This window comes from Oncorhynchus keta, chromosome 10, assembly GCF_023373465.1.
Source record: "Oncorhynchus keta strain PuntledgeMale-10-30-2019 chromosome 10, Oket_V2, whole genome shotgun sequence".
Taxonomy (NCBI): domain Eukaryota; kingdom Metazoa; phylum Chordata; class Actinopteri; order Salmoniformes; family Salmonidae; genus Oncorhynchus; species Oncorhynchus keta.
Window position 1 is genome coordinate 21291896 of NC_068430.1, and position 22306 is coordinate 21314201.

The 22306-nt window shown below is 41.4% G+C and overlaps 1 protein-coding gene across 3 annotated transcripts; it reads right to left on the reverse strand.

Moving 5' to 3' along the window:
* Positions 1-387: 387 nt before the first annotated feature.
* LOC118388353 (macrophage-stimulating protein receptor-like) lies at positions 388-20624 on the reverse strand. Of its 3 annotated transcripts, XM_035777326.2 has the most exons (22): positions 20335-20623; positions 19561-19581; positions 17030-18362; positions 11536-11712; positions 11283-11405; positions 10998-11168; positions 10568-10728; positions 9480-9615; positions 9112-9248; positions 8135-8314; positions 7882-7981; positions 7537-7755; positions 7233-7373; positions 6918-7071; positions 6579-6668; positions 6181-6399; positions 5871-5951; positions 5379-5560; positions 5126-5235; positions 4766-4931; positions 4449-4585; positions 388-2171 (listed from the first exon to the last, which is right to left on the reverse strand). In XM_035777326.2, exons 3-22 carry the CDS (start codon positions 18248-18250, stop codon positions 1940-1942), a joined length of 4137 nt encoding a protein of 1378 aa, XP_035633219.1. In that variant the 5' UTR covers positions 18251-18362; positions 19561-19581; positions 20335-20623; the 3' UTR covers positions 388-1939. The 3 variants fall into 3 exon arrangements, with proteins under 3 accessions (XP_035633219.1, XP_035633221.1, XP_035633218.1); XM_035777328.2 differs by lacking the exon at positions 19561-19581 and having other exon boundaries at positions 6181-6396; positions 20335-20624; XM_035777325.2 differs by lacking the exon at positions 19561-19581.
* Positions 20625-22306: the final 1682 nt, after the last annotated feature.

Consider the following 22306-nt stretch of genomic DNA (forward strand, 5'->3'; position numbering starts at 1 on the left):
AGTTCCAGAGGCTACTGTTCAGCCTCACTGCTCTCACCTACCACACCCCTGCACCTATAAAGCCGGGCCCTGTTGCTGCTGCCACCTAGGTGTGGAAGTGCAAGGGTACTGTCTACCTGTGCACCTAGTCACTTCCTTACATAACTACCCTCCATTCCTGACAGTGTTTACACTTTGATTTAGCTTATGCTATAACCATACTGCAGTGCGTGATACTATGTCTTTTGAAAGTTAACAGTCATTCATTCTCTTCATGTATACTGTAGCTAGTAAGAGCTGACAGAACATGTCCCACAACTCTGATGTTTGAATAAAATCCTAGAGAAAAGCATTTGTTGAATCATTATAGATACTGTACATTATAGATACCATAGTTTCAGATGAGAATGCACTTGTATAAATATTTATTGGATGTGTATTGCCTGCACATGGAGAGAAGAATCACTGTATGATAAGAGACCCAGCATTGAACCTACAGAGGTAATCAGTCAGATAAAGACCAAAAGGAGAGGCATGCAGGTTAAGTTGGGTGTGATGAAGCCAGGTTTCACAGTGGCTGCAGCATTAGCACACAGACAGGCAGGCAGTGTGGTGGAGAGAGACAGAGTTTCTTCACCCCCTCCTTCTCCTGTAAAACCCATGGTTCTGCCCTACTGGGTGTTACCCTCCCCGGCACCGAGGCACATTTTTTACAATGTGCCCTTTTCTTAGAAATATTCAAATGTCCCGCCATCTGGGAATTCACTTTTGTTCTTATGTAGCTTGGGAAAAACATAGACTTTATGTTCATTTCCCTCTTTATTTGTCTTGGATTCCTTTTGTGTGAAAGAAGCAGGACTGTTGTGTGACTTTTGTTGCTACTTTCCACAGAAATCCAGCTCATCTTTGGATGGGTGTTTTATGGTTGTTCTTCCTATTAATTCATGACAACAGCCAAATCTAATTGGCTAATGACCACTGGGTGCACTCACAAAGACAGATATATATGCAATTTTAAAGTATGGAAAGGATATTATCCATATGGTATGTACACCATTACTACATGTTATTCAGTGAGTTATTTCTATTTACTATTTACTTTATGGTGTTCATATAACGTGATTCACATATTAAAGAAGTGCTGAATTTTCTCCATATTTCCCCAGCGTTCCATAAATATAGTAGAACACTGGCCTCTAGTGGAAGCCTTTCTCAATGACAGTAATAATATCCTGATGGACTCATTAAAAAACATATACATTTTGGTGGGTGCTTATATTTGTCCTATTTCACACATGTACACGTTTATTTATACACGTGTGAATTGGAAATGTGTTTTTTGCATATCCCAGCTGCATATTTACCAGTGACAGTTTACACAAGTGTCAGTTGTCTCTGATCTACTGTAAGTGTAGAGTGACAATGGATGAAACCACCACATGAGAAGAAGCTAATGTAGAAAATGTTAAAACTTAAATGACATAAATTAATATGTTATCATATTGGAATTTTACATAAATGAGCCATTTTACTCAAATCTCACAGGAACAAGAGTATATAAACAAATAAATATGTTAATTTATTACACTATCTAAAACACATTGCGCATGAAATAAAAGTAACAGAATAATAACAGATCACTGTTGAAACATTAGGGTACATTTTGTTTGGTAAAATTATGATCCAAAATATACAGTATAATTACTACATCTCAAAAAAATTAAGAGAAAACATATAGACATTACATCCGTTATTATTTACCAAAAGCTTTCCCAGGTAATATACTATAATGTGAATGGGGGAGGACCATTCAAGTCCCTACACTTTCAACACTAGGTAGTAAAAGACAAGTCATTTTCTCCAGGATAACCGACGACCTTTAGTTTGACTTTCTAACTGAGCCCCTTGTGCTCATAGCACCAAGCCATACTGTATTACATGTACCTGTCCTGATGTGACATCAGGAGGACATTGAGCGTGTGTCTTCAGTGTCTGAGGAATCACACTCATCTGCAGACTCTGTGAGGGCAGGGTAGGGGCGTGGCTGGTCCAGATTGACGTAGGTGACCTTGAGGCTGATGTAGTGCTCCCCCTCAAGGTCAGACAGGATGGTCAGGACAGCAGACACCAGCGTTGCGAAGCTGGGTCTCATCTCTGGGTCTGGGTCCCAGCACTGCAGCATGATGGCATACCTGGAGAGAGTTCCATATAGAACTTACTATGGGGCTTTCTTCTAACAATAGAAGTACAAGTCATACATTACCATTCCAAAGTTTGGAATGTCCTTGTTTTTGTCCATTAAAACAACATCAAATTGATCAGAAATACAGTGTAGACATTGTTAATGTTGTAAATTACTATGGTAGCTGGAAACGTCAGATTTTTTATGGAATATCTACATAGGCGTACAGAGGCCCATTATCAGCAACAATCACACCTGTTTTCCAATAGCATGTTGTGTTAGCTAATTCAAGTTTATCATTTTAAAAGGCTAATTAATCAATAGAAAACCCTTTTGCAATTATGTTAGCGGAGCTGAAAACTGTTGTTCTGATTAAAGAAGCAATAAGGCCTTCTTAAGACTAGTTGAGTATCTGGAGCATCAGCATTTGTGGGTTCGATTACAGGCTCAAAATGGCCAGAAACAAAGTCCTTCCTTCTGAATCACGTCAGTCTGTTCTTGTCCTGAGAAATAAAAGCTATTCCATGTGAGAAATTGCCAAGGAACTGAAGATCTCGTACAACGCTGTGTACTAACTACTCCCTTCACAAAACAGCGCAAACTGGCTCTAACCAGAATAGAAAGAGAGAGGCCCCGGGAGGCCCAGGTGCACAACTGAGCAAGAGGACAAGTACATTAGAGTGTCTAGTTTGAGAAACAGACGCCTCACAAGTCCTCAACTGGCAGTTTCATTAAATAATACCCGCAAAACATCAGTCTCAACGTCAACAGTGAGGAGGCGACTCCGGGATGCTGGCCTCGGCAGAGTTTCAAAGAAAAAGCCATATCTCAGACTGGCCAATAAAAATAAAGTATTAAGATGGGCAAAAGAACACAGACACTGGGCAGAGGAAGATTGGAAAAAAGTATCTACAAGGACTAATCTAAGTTTGAGGTGTTTGGATCACAAAGAAGAACATTTGTGAGATGCAGAAAAAATGAAAATATGCTGGAGGAGTGCTTGACGCCATCTGTCAAGCATGGTGGAGGCAATGTGATGGTCTGGGGGTGCTTTGGTGGTGGTAAAGTGGGAGATTTGTACAGGGTAAAAGGGATCTTGAAGAAGGAAGGCTATCACTCCATTTTGCAATGCCATGCCATACCGTGGACGGCGCTTAATTGGAGCCAATTTCCTCCTACAACAGGACAATGACCCAAAGCTAAGCTCCAAACTATGCAATAACTATTTAGGGATGAAGCAGTCAGCTGGTATTCTGTCTATAATGGGGTCGCCAGCACAGTCACCGGATCTCATCCCTATTGAGTTGTTGTGGGAGCAGCATGACTGTAAGAAGTGCCCATCAAACCAATCCAACTTGTGGGAAGTGCTTCAGGAAGCATGGGGTGAAATCTCTTCAGATTACCTCAACAAATTGACAACTAGAATGCCAAAGGTCTACAAGGCTGTAATTACTGCAAATGGAGGATTCTTTGACGAAAGCAAAGTTTGAAGGACACAATTATGTATAACCTTGTCAATGTCTTGACTATATTTCCTATTCATTTTGCAACTAATTTCATGTATGTTTTCATGGAAAACAAGGACATTTCTAAGTGACCCCAAACTTTTGAACGGTAGTATACAAATTGCTTGACTGAAATAAAACAATATTGTACAGGCTATGTACTTATTTCAATTTACGGACCGAAATGACTAAGCAAAAGCGATATGGAGACAATTTATAGCTTTTACATATTTGATGTGTTTTTTCCCCACACAGAAAAGTCAGCCATTATGTTTTGCTATCCTACTCAACTGTTGTTCTCTCAATTGTTAATCTGTATTTCAACACTTCCTATTTTTCACTGGGAGAAGGGACACATTAGATTAGACTGTTGGATGTATCATTGATAATGGGATGAGGACACATGGAAAAACATTGACGCGTTTAAGGATATCTTTCAAGTGAAGCATATTGATAATCATTAACTCCCAGACGACATTGCTTAACAATATTTGGATATGTGTGTGGTGGACATTTACAGTTTAACACTGCAGGTTAACCTTTCCCACATCCTTTAATTACTGGCTATACTTTCCTGTTTCTCTTTGTTGCAACTGTAGAGGTGGGAAATTCATCCAGAACCTTCAGATTTTTTAAAGCATCTATATTACTGTATAACCATATTTACTATAGACATATCATTTGTTTACTTTGAAAAGGGCTTCTTTTTTTCTTTTGAGTTCTACTATGAAGTATTTTCAACAAAATGAACTGTTATCTAGACTATCATTACCACTACTTACAAAGGGTCAGGACAGAACTGTGGTTGGGGGAGTCTCCTGCCTTTCAGCAGGTAATGTGTGATGTCATAGGGGTCCACCTCTGGGTAGGGGCTTGCTCCTCTGGTTAACATCTCCCATATCAACACCCCAAAGGACCACTGTAATAGGAGGTCATGATGAAAGTTAGCATGGTGAGAAATGATTTGGGTGTAATATAAAGTTGCTCTTATTGCTGTGTAGTCACACTGTAATTAATCAAGTAACAACATAGCCAGTCCTAATTGCACAAATGCTGCCTAATTCTTATTATGTTATCAGAAAGTAATTCCTTCACTTACTACGTCTGACTTGGCAGTGAATTTCTGTGTCTGTAGGCTCTCAATGGCCATCCACTTGACTGGTAGTTTGGCCTTCCTGTGGTCCTGAACACTGTAGTACTCCTTATCAAACACATCCCTGGCCATGCCGAAGTCTGCCACCTTCACGGTGTACGACTCATCCAGCCTGCACAGACAATAGTAAGGGCAAACATAAGGGTCACAGATTGGTGATCTGTGAAAGCAAGCCTGCAACTATAGTACAGTAGCATTGCTAAGTAAAATAAAACCAGTTTGCTTATGTCAGGACTAATGTATAGTTTAAAGTGGTGACTAGCCCCAGTCACAGAGAACTGAAGTGACTGCTCAACCCTGACTTACATGCAGTTGCGTGCTGCGAGGTCTCTGTGCACAAACTTCATATGTGCTAAGTACTCCATCCCCTTGGCAACCTGAAGCCCAAAGCCAATCAGGTCTTTCACCGTGGGGTTCTATAGGAAGAATCAATACCACACAATAAAGATGTCGGTCACATAAGCCTTGAGATATATGACTGAGGTGTTAAGGAGATCCCTTGTATGCTGATAAAAGTGAACATTGTATTGTAGCTACTGTTTGGCGCCGGCTTCCTCACCCTTTTCTCACAGCGTATAAAGTGGCGGAGGTCCCCGTGCTTCATATAAGGTAGTACCACCAGGGGGAGCCCCTCCTGAGGCAACAGGATGCCCAGCAGAGAGAGAACATTGGTGTGATGGAACCCCTTCATCAAGATGCCCTCCTTTAGAAACTGCTCTACCTCTTCTACATCTGTTATCCCTGATATGGCACACACACACACACACACACATGCATGACACATGCACAACACACGCACACACAAATGCATGCTCATATGCAGGGCACACACATAAATGAACGTAAAAACTGCTTATGAACAGTCGACATTTACAGATAAAGTTTAAAAACCCTAAACAAACCACATTAAACCTAGTGTACATGTTTAATTATTCCTGCGTATGAGCAGGGTTGTTCCATGATTACCCAGCTGGTCACATGTACAGGTGACTAATACTCAGTCCACCTGGTTCAGATCTAGAACATTGTGAGTCAGGGAGGAGGTGCTCACTGTTCAATGACTTGACTGCGCAGTGGATTTCTCTGTTGTTATGGTCTGTGAAGTAGCCATGGTAAACTGTGCCAAAATGACCTGGGGGAGATAAGAGAACATTATTATCATCAGAAACTAAATTCAACGACATACTGTATATCAAGTCATCGGTGTGAGTCCCTATTATGATCCATGAACTTTCAAATTGCTGATTTATATGCTATAATAACACCCTCTATGCATCAGTCAAGGTGGTATGGGAGTAGTAGCGTATGTGCATTTGATTAAAAAGCACACTGTGTGCTGTACACACTGTAATGAGACTGACCCTTGCCGATAATCTGGTGGTGCTGGACGATGAGCATGTCTGCTGGGATCAGCACGTCCTTCACCTCCTCCAGGAGCTCTGGTCTAAAGCTGGAGATGGAGATCTTCTCAGGGGGCATGAGGGGGGTGAGGGTGGGGTCCATGCTGCCTGCAGCATAGGCCGGGCTGGGGAACACCACTGTGCTTCCCAGAGCCAAACTTGGCCTCTGAGGCAGGACTACTAGAGTGGTGAGGGGCAAGGTCAGTAGAGTTCCTTCAGCATGTGTAGATAATTAATTTATGTCAGTATGTGTAGATTTCAACCACTGTTGTTGAAACCTAAGAATAGAAATTGAACGAGACAAAATGGATTGATAGATTCCCTACATAAAATATGATATTAGCCAATTACAGTCTCACCTCTTCTGTAGTCCCCTACAGGTGACAGTTCCACACTACTGCTGCCGGGGCGGTTGTGGTTATGAGCCAAACGGGTCTCCACCTGAGAGGCTGGGAATGAGTTTTCAATCATAAACCAAGGGAGTAGGGAACCGCATCAAAAGTCAACAAGACAATGTTAGCTACCACTGTCACTGTGCATGTCTGTGCATGTCTGTGCATGGCTGTGCATGGCTGTGCAGGGCTGTGCATGGCTGTGGATGTCCTACGTTAAACCAGTTACATAAGACATCCTCATTACCAGTCATTGGGGTTGTGTAAGATGGCCTGATTAAAGTCCAGACAGACAGGGAAACCCACCTTTCTTCTGCTTCCTCAGGTGCTTCATGACTACGAAGGCCAGCACGGCCCCCGCCACCAGGGCCCCCAGTATCCCCAGTACGATGCCCACCATGTAGTGGTTACTGACCAGGACCACTGTCCCAACGTTGTGAACCTGCCCATTGATGGAAATCTGGGGGAGGATAGACAGTGGGTCAGATCAAGACTGCTGCCAGACTACTGTCTTGTTTTCCTCACTTAACCACATATTTTGGGAAAACCCAATAGTAGGATGTTTATTGGTTGAATCTATGTAAAGCTGTTGACATACTTAGTTTCCAGTTACTAACTTACCTTCACAGGCAGTCCACTGATGGTTACGTTTCTAGGGATCCTGCAGGTGATTTCATTGTCCAGAACTTTCGCGTCACAATCCACTCCTCCCACTGTCATAGTGATTGTCATGCAGGAACTCACAAGATTCAGTTTCTGGTGCTGTGAGGGTGAAGAAAAAAAGAGTTCTGAGTTTTTCTTCTTGAAAAGGTTTAAACAGTATGTAAGCAATAAAAACAATATTCTTACTCCTTCTGACAGTAAGTTGCAGTCAAATAGACATGACACCATTAACATTTTGTTGTTATGGCACTGTTGCACTTACATGTAGTGACACTTCATCTTGTCCAGCATACAGCCTAAGTACATGGCCGTCAGTTTCAAAGGGTATTGGCTCGCCATAGGGGTGGTAGGAGAACTCTCCATTCCACAGTCCAACAGCTCCATCCATATCAAAGGAGAGCTCCCCTTCCTCTGTCTCTTCCCGGGGGAAAGCAGGGGTTATGCACTCCATCCGTGTGGGCAACGACTTGCCTTTGCACTCCTCGAGGGAATTATAAAAATAGCTGTATGAATATGATTATATTATGTATACTATAGAGATAAAACATGTTTTCATCTCTATCATGTACACAGTATGTGGTAGTATAATCTTACAACGAGATCTTACTCTGGTGACAGGCTTCAGGTGGCTCTCATTGGGCCTAAAGCGGATGATGGTCCTGTATACAGAGTCCAAGTTCTTCCCCTCAATGATTATCTTTGACCCCCTGGAGAGTGGAGAGACGATAACATAACAGATTCTACAGAGACCCAGCAGCAGGGCTTAGATCGGTCAACCTTGTCTCATGGTTGAGATGGTAACACTGATCGTTGAGACGGGTCATTCCATATAGTGAAGAAGCCTCACTGGCTTGGCCTACCTGTCAAAACTACAGTCTGGGAGGACGGCTGTGACCTCGGGGTTCTCTTTGTAGTAGAAGACCTTGGTGGTGAGGACGGGGGACTTGTCTATGAACACACTGAGGGGGACGTCCCTCACCTCTGAGATGGGCTGAGACAGACAGATGATGGAGGACATGTTCCCTCTGGGCGCTGTGACACTGGAGACAGGTGGAGTAGAGGGAAAGTCCAGGGTTAGTGCTCCTACAGGCAATACTATAGGATGTAGGTTCACCTCACTCTGCATGTGGCTTTCACATCTGACACATTAAAAAGTTTAACAGACAACTTAAAATATATACTGGTAGACTTTTGGAAAAAAAAATATCTATATATATATTTCCCCCACAGTGAGTTAGTCATCAAAACAACTAGTTTTTCATACACTCCCTGTAATTGAAAAGTTTAAAGGTTAAAAAAAAGTCAGATCGAAATCAGTTTCCAATACTGACATTACTGTACAAACCAATCCTGGGACAAGCATGCGGCTCTCACAGCTAAATAGTAGACAGTGAATTATGTCATAAACTCTTAGAAAAAATGTGCTATCTAGAACCTAAAAGGGTTTTTCAGCTGTCCCCATAGGAGAACCCTTTGAAGAACAATTTTTGGTTCCAGGTAGAATCCTTTTGGGTTCCATGTAGAATGCTTTCCACAGAGGGTTCTACATGGAACACAAAAGAGTTCTACCTGAAACCAAAAAAGGTTCTACCTGGAACCAAAAAGGATTCTCCTATGGGAACAGTGGAAGAACAATTTTGGAACCTTTTTTTCTAAGAGTGTACAGTCAGGTATTTTAGAAGTCCAGGTTAGAGAAAACAGACTTTGGGTGAAAACATCACAAGAGAGACATTTACATTTACATTTAAGTCATTTAGCAGACGCTCTTATCCAGAGCGACTTACAAATTGGTTATACATAATAACATAACCGGTAACCAGTAACTGCATCTGCCCACCTGGTGATTGGGCAGGGCTCTCCATTCAGAGTGACCCTTCTGGTCTTCCCAGCGTCCAGGTGAGGCCCAGTCACAGTGATCAGAGTTCCCCCAACACGAGGCCCGTAGTTAGGCTGGATCTCTGTGATGTTGGGAATCTGCCAGAGGGAGCAAAATGTCACCAATTTAATCAAAAGGCCATTTATCAAGTATTGCTGAAAAAGTGATGGTGACTTTGTATGTACAACAGAGGATACTTCCAAACTCACTTGATATTTACAATATGTTTCTGTTACATGCAATAATATCTTTTATTATTAACAGAGGCATAATCAAATGAATTACCCAACTACAACTAAGCAGTTAAATCAACGGTAGGTTCAAATTACCACAAAGGTAAATCCTGGCATCTCTGCGTTCCCGTCGATGGAGTAGCGGCCCTCCACCTTCCCCTCTTGCACCTCTACAGTGATGTTAACTGGTTTGGACAGCTCAATGGCCCCAGAGAGAATCTTACACACCAGGCTAAGGAGCGGCACAAGAACAGGCTCATCAACACGTCAGTGTCAAATTAACATTGATGCATCAGAAATCCCTACGAGACATGAATACATTTCAGTTTTATTAACATCTATGTTGCATTACCAGTTGAGTAAAACCTACCTACATATAATAAACCGACTGTATACACTGAGTAAACAAAACATTAAAAACACCTGCTCTTTCCATGACATTGACTGACCAGGTGAATCCAGGTGAAAACTATGATCCCTTATTGATGTCAATTTTTAAATCCACTTCAATCAGTGTAGATTAAGCCTTAAGACAATTGAGAGATGGATTATGTATGTGTGCCATTCAGAGGGTGAAGACCTGCAATGCTGCTGGGTTTTTCAGATTCAACAGTTTCCTGTGTGTATCAAGAATGGTCCACCACCCAAAGGACATCCAACCAACTTGAAACAACAGTGGGAAGCACTGGAGTCAACATGGGCCTGCATCCCTTTGTAACGCTTTCAACACCTTGTGGAGTCCATGCCCCAATGAATTGAGGCTGTTCTGAGGGCAAAAGCGGGGATGCAACTCAATATTAGGAAAGTGTTCCTAATGTTTGGTATACTCAGTTTAAGTCAATATGTCTAATATGATTCACTGTGTATCTCTGTCATTGTGAGTGGTACTCACTGAGAGAGTTCAAACTTAGTCCAGGGCTAAGAGAGTATCCACACTTAAACATTCTAAAGTGGGCTAGCACCAACCTTGGCCCAGGACTAGCTGGCCCTGCTTTGGAGCAGGATTAGCACCGACTTTTCGGGGCTAGCCAATCACAGAGTTCTACTGTTACCTAATTTGAATTTGCTACTCCAGAAAAGTAACAATTGGTTTCAGTTAATCCTGCTTCTGGGAAAACAGGCTAAGTTAACCCAGGGACAGTCTTTGTCTTGGGCGAAGAACAATGAAGTGTGAAAAAGCCTACTGTGTGTTGTTGCTCTTCAGTGGCAGCACAGCACAGGCTGTCTGTCCCAGTCTGACCAGGTGGGTTCTGGAGCTGATGGCAGGCCTCAGGGGAGACTGGAACTCCCAGCCACACAGAGTCAGCTCTGACTGACCATCAGGGGGAGCCATCTTGGGGAAGAACTAAACCAAACAGGAACAAACAGACTCAGCATATGACCAACAATAACAACTTAGCATAATAACAACATACAAATACAAAGTTATGGTCACGTTATGCTCAGGTAATCTGTGAATATGGACAATCTCAAACATATCTTTATGATAACCAAACATGCATATGACTAATGACATTTCTAGCCAGCATTAACAACCATGGTATTGGTGGGAAGCGAATTGCTCCAATCTAAACTGCATTAAACAAACACATCCCTCTCCCCAGTTCTTCTCACCCCGGTGATACCAGGGGGGCAAGACTCATTCCTCCAGCGGCCACTGCACTCCTCCTTCCAAGAGCACACTCCAGAGCACCAGCCACAGCCCATGAACTCAGGGGCCATCAGGCACATTGCACAGGTCATGAAGTGCTGGCAGCCTGGCCCCCTCTGAGGCACCTGGATCACCTGACAGCCAAAGAGAGAGATTTGATTAACTTTGATCAAATCAAAGAGTCACTTTGATTACTGTGTACAGTGTATTTACTAACTGTAACAGATTTTGAACAGGCTTTTCCATACCTTGTCTCCAACCACAAACAGTAGAGATTCTGACGAGTACACAGCAGCAATGGAGGAGACCCTCTGGTTCTCTACCAAGGTGTAATTAGCAAAGATAGTAGGGCTTGATCTTCTCAAAACAAGCTGACAAAGAGACAGAGCAGATAGTTAGTAATCTATCAAAGAAGGGCCGGACTGTGTTCACATTTTTCATTCATTAGATCAAATGGATCAGGATCACACACTATTGTGAGCTCTCTGTCCCCCTCCGTACCTGCAGGAGCCGTCCAGTGGAGGTGCCAATGTGTGCCACGGTCTTGTTCTCAATGGTGGTGACCAGCAGTGAGGTGAGCAGGACATCATTCATCTGCTTGTTGAAGAGGTCCACTCTGTAATAAGGCTTAGACACCATGCTGGGGTGGTCCCTGCAGGTGGCATTGTTCTCCATGCTCTAGTAACAGGGAGATAGGCCATAGTAGATAGGGAGACGATGTACGTTTTTAGTAGGAGTTTTTTCTGACCACAGGCCCAGACCAGGAAAACATTTGGGGTCCTAGTTATAGCCCATAACAAGGGCCCAGAGTTTTTCCTGGTCAGGAAACTATGTCCAAGTTATGAGTAGTATGAATCTATCAGAATCCTTCTAGGCTTCAAATAGAGGACACTTAGGGGTATGAAGGACTGCATATATAAATCTATGTGTGCTCTTCAAATAATAACATAAAAAAGTACATACATAATATTTTGATAACACTCTTAGAAAAAAAGTTGTTATCTTGAACCTTAAATGGTTCTTCGGCTGTCCCCTTAGAAGTACCTTTTGAAGAACCCTTTTTGGTTCCAGGTAGAACCCTTTCTACAGAGGGTTCTACATAGAACCCAGAAAGGGTTCTACCTGGAACCAAAAAGGGTTATGTTATGGGGACAACCAAAGACCACTTTTGGAATCCTTTTTTTCTAAGAGTGTAAATAACAGAAAGCAAAAAAATAATTATCTTGATGCATGTACAAATTGTGTTCACATTTTGTAACAAAAGCCCTCCAGCTCCAACCTGTTGGCTAAAGTGCTTTAGTAAACGTAGGGCAGTATATGAGGGTACTTGACATCAGGCCTTGAGGCACTACAGCCTACTGCTGTTGTTTTGTAAACAAATGTGGCATGAAAGTTCTAGAAACAAGGAACTAGATGAGCAGCTTTTCTGATGCCAAGTGAACAAGGAAGAAAAAGTTGTAACGCTTTAGAAGGGAACACTTTGAGAACACGCCGACCAGTGAGTTGCTCCACAGTTCTGATGCTATTATTATGTCAGTTGTAGTCTGTGCATCATTATTGACTCATTTTGCCCAACTTCCTCATGGGACCAGAAAACCACAATCGTGTCTGGCCTCAGAGGCCACAGTGATTCATAGCGCTACTATATTCTAGTGATCACTCTGACGTGGTACAATTAAACCTATTATTCGATCCATCTAAAGAGGTACAAATAACATGATAACGAAGCAATCATTGTCTCAGATTTCAAGTTACAACAGTCAAGAATATGCACAAAAGCTGTTGTGCAAATGAGGAATTCTCCAAAATGGCAGTTGAATCAAAAACTAGAAGAAGAAGGATATAGCTAAAGAACAGTATATGCTCATTAGCTCAACAGAACTGCTTGTGGTGTTTGGGAATCAGTATCTGTACTACTGACACAAAATGGAATATGTCGTATGATCAGAGTGTTTTTTCTGACTGTCTCGGGAACTTGTAAAAGAAAGGTGTTTTCTCCCACAATACTGTACTAGGAAAAGATTGGTTAAGGTGGGTTTATTTCCATGGTTTCACAACATCTGGGTGTGCTGGAGGTAGAGGGCAGACAATGAGGCAATAACCAGACAACAGTAAGCACTCAATGCCATGGGCCAGTAATAGTACACTGAAACAGACTTCAAATTATACAGTCGGGTCCCAAATTATTGGCACCCTTGATAAAGATGAGCAAACATTTTTATACATTTTATTATTTTAATGATTTACATTTTAATACTAATACAATTGGTCAGAGGTTTTGTTTGACAACTAATAACCTCCGCATGCGAGGATAGTGACACTGAGCATTTTTGTCAAATGTTTTATGAGATTGGAGAACACATTGGGAGGAATCCTAGACCATTCCTCCATACAGAGAGACCATTCCTCCATCTTTCCAGATTCTTCATATCCTTAGTGTGCGATTAAGGACTACCCTCTTCAATTCAAACTACAGGTTTTCAATGGGGTTCAAGTCCAGAAACTGAGATGGCCATTGCAAAATGTTGATTTGTGGTCAATTTACCATTCCTTTGTAGATTCTGTTGTGTGTTTGGGGTTAATTCTCTCGCTGGAAGATCCACTTGTGGCCAAGTTTCAGCCTCCTGGCAGGGATAACTAGGTTTTTGACAAAAATGTCCTGGTATTTGGAAAAGTTCTTAATGCAATTGACCTTAACAAGGCCCCCAGGACCAGTGAAAGCAAAATAATCCCAAAACACCATATTTTGCAGCAGGTATGAGGTTATTTTCTGCATATGCATCTGTTTTTCGACATCAAACCACCACTGGTATGTGTGGCCAAAGGGCTCTGTTTTCAAGTCATCTGACCACATAACAAAATATATCCACTTCAATAATACCTACTACACAACAGGTAATGACACTAAAAGGATGTGTAGTTGTTCTTGTGAGATGCAGGGTTATTGGTATCAACTATGAGCTACTGTTGGAGAGGGAGGAGCCAGGATTTCAGATTCCTGTCAATTCCAGCTGGCAGGCCACTCCTGCCCTGAATTGTGAAAACACACAGGAACAGAAAAGTATTGTAAAACATGGTAGAGGTGGCCGCAGTTGCCTTTACCTGGAATTGCAGTTTTGCAGAATGAGAATCTAATGAAGGATTTTCGTTCATCCACCCATTTAATGTCAAGTGTGACTAATAGTGGAGCACAGGAGTTTGTTGGCAAGTTCTTAATTTTGCATAATACTTCGCTTATGAATCTGGCAAAGACAACATGTCAAGCTGTCATCCGTCTTCAATATCATTGGAACCTCTAAATTTAGTCAATAGTTATCTGGTGCACATAATGTGGCTAAATGTCAAACTCTCCAATGGCCTTACAGGAACATTCCACATTCAAGGAGGTTCATGGCCAGGCTTCCTTCAGATTGTAGGAGGCTGAATGTATCTCCCTGGAAAAGCATCCGATTGAGCGAAACAGCACCCCTCTGTCTCAGTATGTGTACGCCCTCTATCTGATGCCAGTTTGGATTTGGCTTCAAAACAATCACAAGCCAAACGTAATTTACATTAAAAAAATTGAATTATTGCATCTCATTGTGTCGTTGTCCTCCGGTGGCTAACTAGCTAGCTAAAATCGTCCCTTTCCTAAATTACCCATGGATCGAGATAGGGATTTGGACTAGTGGTTTTACTTAATTCTCCGTACTGGCAAATTATTATAATGGTGATTCTGATCTAACCATAAATGCATATATTGTGTCCCTGGCCTGAGAGGATGGAAGTTCAATATGTAGCTAGAGGTAGTAGGCTAATGTTAAACTAGCTGGCCTGGCGCATCATTGCCCATCAAAGGAAGTTAGACTAACGAGCAATCATTTTAACCAGGTAACCTAGGACAACTAAAACTAAAAGTGTGTACTGTATGACAGAGTCATAAAAGAGAGGACGATGGCATTGGCGTTTCAGGGTGAGTCAACATGTTAATCAGTACCATGGACAGCCATATCATATTTAGATTACGTTGATTGGGCTAAATCGTTTTTTGGTATCTTAGTTGTCACTGTATTAGACTAAACATAGGTGATTTGATGATGTGGAAATATTGACGTTGAAATGCTGCTGGAATTAGTGGAGGCAGCTCCTGTTTTCTTTGCAACTTGCAGTAACTCTCTCTGGTTCTAAATCAATTGTTTTTTAGTAGTCTGAAAATGTTGGAAACATTAACTTGCTTGACCATGCTATAGTAGGTCATGTAAATGTTTGTTTTGTGGACTTCACCAGGCATGTTGCTCTCCGGTTTTGTGATGAAACAAAGGTGTGGATGAATTTATTCTGCCACTGTCTTCTTATTGTCTCGGCCTTACGCCTATATATCACAGTGACAATCAAAAATGTACTTTAATTTCCAGATTAATGAGGCATAAAATTCATCTGACTGACAGTAGAACATTGCCAAAGGCACTGTTAAAGTACATGTGCCATGAGACATTTATTCAAAGACACATATCTGGAAACAAGTTTAAAAGCTAACTAACTCCCAAATGCATTGGCCTCTGTCCAAAATCCTGTTCCTTTTCAGCTGTTTTCTTGTGTTGGAATAATGATGTGTCCTTTTTCCATAAAGCAGTTTTACATCCTAAAAAAATAGCTTCCGGACAAATTGATTGCTCCCTAGAGTTAAGGAGTCAGAAGTAGGGTTGCAAAGCTACCGGTAGTTTACCAAAGTTACCGGAATCTTCAGGTATTTTGGTAATGAACAGAAAATCTACAGCAATCTATGGTAAATTTTGTAATTTATACTTGAATAACTTAAAATATATATATATTCATATATACTATTCATTTTTTATATCTGTGTCCATATTGTCCCTGAGTATTTAATAGATAGGCCATATGGTTCAAGAGAAAATTGCCTTTTTAATGAAAAAAAAAACATCTAATCATCAATGGCATTATAAACCAAACAAAAAAAATACAACTGCCACTGATTTGATGCCAAAACATTGACAAAAAATACATATTGACATTGTAAAATAATAAAATTGTGTAAAAAAATATATAAAGGATATTTCATGCTGAAAACCTCATACTAAACACCAATGCTATTCACTAAATTGAATAGACAAAATATTAGAGGACAACAGAAGAATTTTGATTAAGCCTTATGGATGTGTCATCTGGGCAAAGCTGTCATCAAGGCAAAGGGTGGCTACCTTCAATAATCTCAAATATAAAATATATTTTGATTTGTTTAATACTTCTTTGGTTACTACATGATGCCATATGTGTTATTTCATAGTTTTGAAGTCTTCACTATTAGTCTACAAAGTAGAAAATAGTAAAAATAAAGAAAAACCCTTGAATGAGTACGTGTGTCCAAATTTTTTGACTGGTACTGTATGTAAGCTATTTTTAAATACATTTATACATTTGAAAAAATGTATAAAAACCTGTTTTCGTAGAATAAGGATGTAACGTAACAAAATGTGGAAAAATTCAAGGGGTCTGAATACCTTCCAAATGTACTGTAGAATAGACAAATTATCTTATATCTTCATCAACACAAGAATGAGAGCCGTTAAAATAATCTGGATTACTGCCATAAAAGGAGTACAGAATGTTCCAGTCCTCCAGACAGCTCCCACTTGTCTCCTGGTGCACTCATTATCCTTTACACTGTTTCACACTTTTGTAAAACTTTTTTATATAGTTATCAGTGGATCACCCACTCTCACTGAATTCACAGACAAGTCTCCATTTTACCAGTCCAGGCATGTACGCACGCATCTGGGATTCCTCCCTGTACTGCTCAAGCAGCCAAACTAACGTTTACTCAGTCTGTCACAAATATTAGAGTGCAGTAAGCCTGTAAGCGAAAAACTACATGCTATATATGCATTTTGGAGACATACTGAACAGACAGAACATACATACAGTATATAACACAATTTATCAACACCTCTCTGGAGAAACCTGTGTGAGTGTTGAGTGGGTGGGCTGGTGAACTCACCTCATGAGGACAGCTCTCGCAGGCCTGGAAGTGGCACAGTCCCCGGGACAGCTGCTCTGGGCCGGACTTACAGCAGTCATCCACCCCGTCATCGATAGCCTTGTTCACGTTGTCCATGGGAAAGGCACAGAGGGCTGAGTCGTGCTCTGTGACCCCGTTGTCATCTGTGACAGCGAACACTCCATACAGGATGTCATCCTCTTCCTCTGCCCCTAGTTCATCTGCCAGCTCCCTGCCTGCCTTCCCAAAGTGGGCTGCCTGCACCACATTGTAAACCACATCCTTAAAGGCCTCGCTCCCGCTCACCGTGTTCCTCCTCCTCCTCCGCTTGGGTTCGAAACGGCACTCCAGAACCACCTCCCGGTACCTTCTCATCTCCCACTCGCTCCTCGGCAGACGGCCCAGCCGAGTCTGAAACGGGGAGAACTCCTGGTCAGGGCTCTCTCTCTGGACGGACAGGAAGTAGACAAACTCCTGGGTGAAGAAGCTGTAGACATACTCAATGTTGTAGGTCCTGCGCAGGTTAGGCAGAACGGTCAGTCCCCGCACATCGCTGTAGAACCCATCTTCTGTTGCCAATGGTCGGCGCACTGATATGGACTTCCTGCCATATCTCTGTGTAACACTGTCGTTGACAGTGGCAGCCACAAAAAAGTATACAGTCTGCCCCTCCTCCACCATGGTGACTTTGGTGCCCAGCGGGCTGGCAAGGCAGTCAGGGCAATAGGCAGCAGAGTTAGATTCTTTTCTGAATAAACATTTTGAAGAATTCTTATTGGGTGCTTGTCCATCTGTCTTAAGTTGGTGAAAATGGCACACACCATATTGAGAACTCCCACAAGAATATAAATACATAAAGAACGTATCCAACAACAATACCTCATTGTCAGTGTTCTCTAGGAAGTTGGGATCCTTGTCAACATCACACAAATTGCAAATCTTACACTCAGGGCTGCCCACAGGGCCTGTAGGAAGCTCCCACACCTTCTCCAAACTCATGTTCACAGCTTCGACCACATTTTGAGATGCAACATACACTTCCTGGTACATTGAGTTGGTCACTATGTTTTGGATGGGGCTTTTTGTTTGGAAGAAGGGCATGGTGTAGGCCACAGAGAAGTTGACAGGGCTAGGGGCTGTGGAGGGACAGGTGTCCAACGCGGAGGCCAGGACAGTCTGGAGCCAGACACATGTCAACCACTGGGTGGCCCAGTGGACCATCTCCAATCTGGGACACAGAGAGAAGGGAGCACTGACGTCTTTGGGTTACCTCCAGGTCTGATGGTTGGACAATGTCATCCTTATTGAGACCAGCTGCAGATCTCTGAGGAGACTAAAAATTATGAATTATTAAAGTAGGACACCCAGACAGTATCTAAAAAACAACGAGCTGAGTACTTTCTGGTCAAGCCAAATATGAGAGAGACAGTGATGAAGAGACGTGTGGTGATAAAGAGCCAATGTTAAAAGCTTCTGCTGAATCATAGTAAATAACAGCCTAATAGGAAATGTTTAGATACCGGTAGCCAAAGAGAACTGTGTTGGTATTACACAGTATGTGTCTGTGAAACATTTTCTTAATTAACAATCTGAATTATTTCATAAAGTGCCTAAAAATGTGTGCTCTGTCCTCTGTCCTCACAACCTAATAATGTAAAAGCCCTAGTAGTGTCAAAAAGCATCTATCCCAATTTGTTCCATGTTCTCATACGAAGGTTATAGTAATTCAAACCCTCTGTCTTTCTAGCTCAATACAGTTCAATAATCCAGACTTCTTCTAATTCAAGAGAATAGTAATCTCCCTGGAGGTTTTCATTTCCCTAAAGAATGGTTTGAAATACATAATTGCTAATCAATACTGAACAATGTAATTACAGCTAGTACTGAAGTGTACCAAAGCACTCCATGTCCCCTGGACATTCTGCATTTTAATTGAGCCTGATCCCCTGGGTTGATGTTTAACTGGACACATCATAGAAATGTGGCACTCAGGGACCTGGGCCTCTCTACTTTGCATTCCTGTCACAACCACTACGTGCCTTTCTGGGAGAAAGATGCACACGGACTGATGGTCATACAATACGTGCCTTCTAAGTCCCACATGAACATGGGAGCTTCTCAAAAACGTGTTGTGCAATTTCAACAACAGAATCATTATAATGAGGTTAACTATCAGTATATAATCATCTTCATGATACAGTAAAAATACCTCTAATAATTTGCCTTTAGACTTGATTGAAAATTGGATATATACAACATCAATAATATACTAAATCAATAATTAATTGAATTGCACTGGTGTACATGTTACATTATAACACCTGCAACTTCATGTCAAACCAACTGAGGTTTAGTGTTTAAAACTAGAAGGGACATGGGTATACATATTAATAGGACTGATTGACTTTCTGCATGCTCATGGTTAATAAAACAAAGGTTTGAAATTGAGTTTCCATTCATTGCCATTTTTAGGTAGGCATGTGATGCATTATAATCTGGTTTTGGTAATTGAAAAGTCACAAAAGCATTACCGTAGCCTTTTCAGGTTCTTTCTGCAAATGTCATCAGGAGAGTAGAGCATTACAATAGGTTAAGTATCAATGAATACAGTGGAGTACAGTACTTTGTCTATGCAGCTTGGTCAACTGTCTGAGCCATGAGTCTGCCTGGGAACATCTCCAATAGCACTAATGTATTAGCTATCCAACTAAACTGAGATGTGATTAATAGGTTTATAATTCTCACAGCTGCCCTGTTAAACATGCAATAAGGCAATACATGTTTATCTGACTTGCAGGAAATGGCATATGTATATAATCATGGAACAGTTAAGGTACACAATTCCTCCATAAAACCAGGTAAATACATACAGTGGTTGTCAATACAATATTATATATATTATTATTTTTCAGCATATCTCAACCTAGTTCTAAAACTGACAAAAACAATATAAACATAAAGAATGTCCTTCAAGTGGAGTAGAAACAACACACTTGACACACACTCACTGGTTGAATCAGCGTAATTTCAACTACATTAAATTGAACCAACGCGGAATAGAAATTGAATTGACGTCTGTGCCCAGTGGGAGGTTTGAAACACCCAACGTAGACCAGTTACTGGGAATCTATCATAGAAAATCGTAGATTATATTTCAGATTATTAAATCATATCAGCGTGAATATAACCTTCTTCTGAATCCAAATTGAATACATTCGATGTCTAAATCACAGTATAGCTGGGTGAGGAGGGAGAACGAGGAAACTCATCTCAAATTATATAAAGCATTTTACGATTTTACTTACCTGTTTGAGCTAATGAAAATAGATCACGAATCTCTCATTTGGCTCTGACTGCATTGCCAAACTCTTGACGGCGCGCGGACTTGAACATGTAAGCCTACTTTTCACTCCACCGATAGGCCTATTGATTCTAATACAGCATTACATGAGCCTGAATTTTCCCAAATAATATAGCCAACCCTATTCAAAAAAAGTATATTCAAAAATGTAAACAGTTCTCAATAATTCCATGCACAAATTGAACCACAGACGACATGCAGTACTCCTAAAATGAGGGAACGCACGCCCCTCCTCTTGGCGCGCACTAGTAATACAGTGTAGCATCTGCCAAGTGCATAAAATGATAGTGAAATTGATGAAGCTTGCCACTTCAAAAATGTATTTCTTATTTATTTATTTCACATAAATATATGAATGAGTAGTCCATGTGCAATTGTTGAAAGTAACGAAATAAAAACAATTTTAAAAAAAACAAATGACAATAAAATCTTACCAAAGAGGGGGTAAAAACAATCTGTCTCTTGTATGTGGTTAAATAGTTACTGATGTCAGTTGTCCTATGATAGCCTACAGACAAAATTCTCACAATGTGTAGTATTCAGACATGAACACCTGCACATTACATTTCATAACACATGTATTATTTATCCTAATATTAAATCACTAATCGCTGTGGCACAAATGAACAGTGGAGTAAAGTACTTAAGTAGTACTTTAAATTATTTGGGGGGGTATCTGTACTTTAGTATATATATTTATGACAATTTTACTTTTACTTCACTACATTCCTAAAGAAAAAATAAATGTACATTTTACTCCATACATTTTCCCTGACATCCAAAAGTACTCATTACATTTCAAATGCTTAGCATGCAGGAAAGTGGACTAATTCACACACTAACCAAGAGAACATCCCTGTCATCCCTACTGCCTCTGATCTGGTGGACTCACTAAACACATGCTTCGTTTGTAAATTATGTTGAGTATCCGAGTGTTGGATATCCATAAATTAAACAAAACAAGAAAATGGTGCCATCTGGTTTGCTTATATAAAGTCAGCAACAAAATAAACACCCCTTTTTCAGGACCCTGTCTTTCAAAGATAATTAGTAAAAATCCAAATAACTTCACAGATCTTCATTGTAAAGGGTTTAAACAATGTTTCCCATGCTTGTTCAGTGAACCATGAACAATTGATGAACATGCACCTGTGGAACGGTCATTAAGACACTAACAGCTTTGACGGTAGGCAATTAAGGTCAGTTATGAAACCTTAGGACACTAGAGGCCTTTCTACTGACTCTGGAAAACACCAAAAGAAAGATGCCCAGGGTTCCTGCTCATCTGCGTGACATGCCTTAGGCATGCTGCAAGGAGGCATGGGGACTGCAGATGTGGCCAGGGCAATAAATTGCAATGTCAGTACTGTGAGATGCCTAAGACAGCACTACAGGGAGACAGGACGGACAGCTGATCGTCCTCGCAGTGGCAGACCACGTGTAACAACACCTGCACAGGATCGGTACATCCGAACATCACACCTGCGTGACAGGTACAGGATGGCAACAACTGCCCGAGTTACACCAGGAACGCACAATCCCTCATCAGTGCTCAGACTGTCCTCAATAGGCTAAGAGAGGCTGGGTTGAGGGCTTGTAGGCCTGTTGTAAGGCAGGTCCTCACCAGACATCACCGGCAACATCGCCTATGGGCACAAACCTACTGCCGCTGGACCAGACAAGACTGGCAAAAAGTGCTCTTCACTGACGAGACGCGGTTTTGTCCCACCGATGGTCGGATTCGCGTTTATCATCGAAGGAATGAACATTACACCGAGGCCTGTACTCTGGAGCGGGATCAATTTGGAGGTGGAGGATCTGTCATGATCCGCGGCGGTGTGTCACAGCATCATCGGACTGAGCTTGTCATTGCAGGCAATCTCAACGCTGTGCGTTACAGGGAAGACATCCTCCTC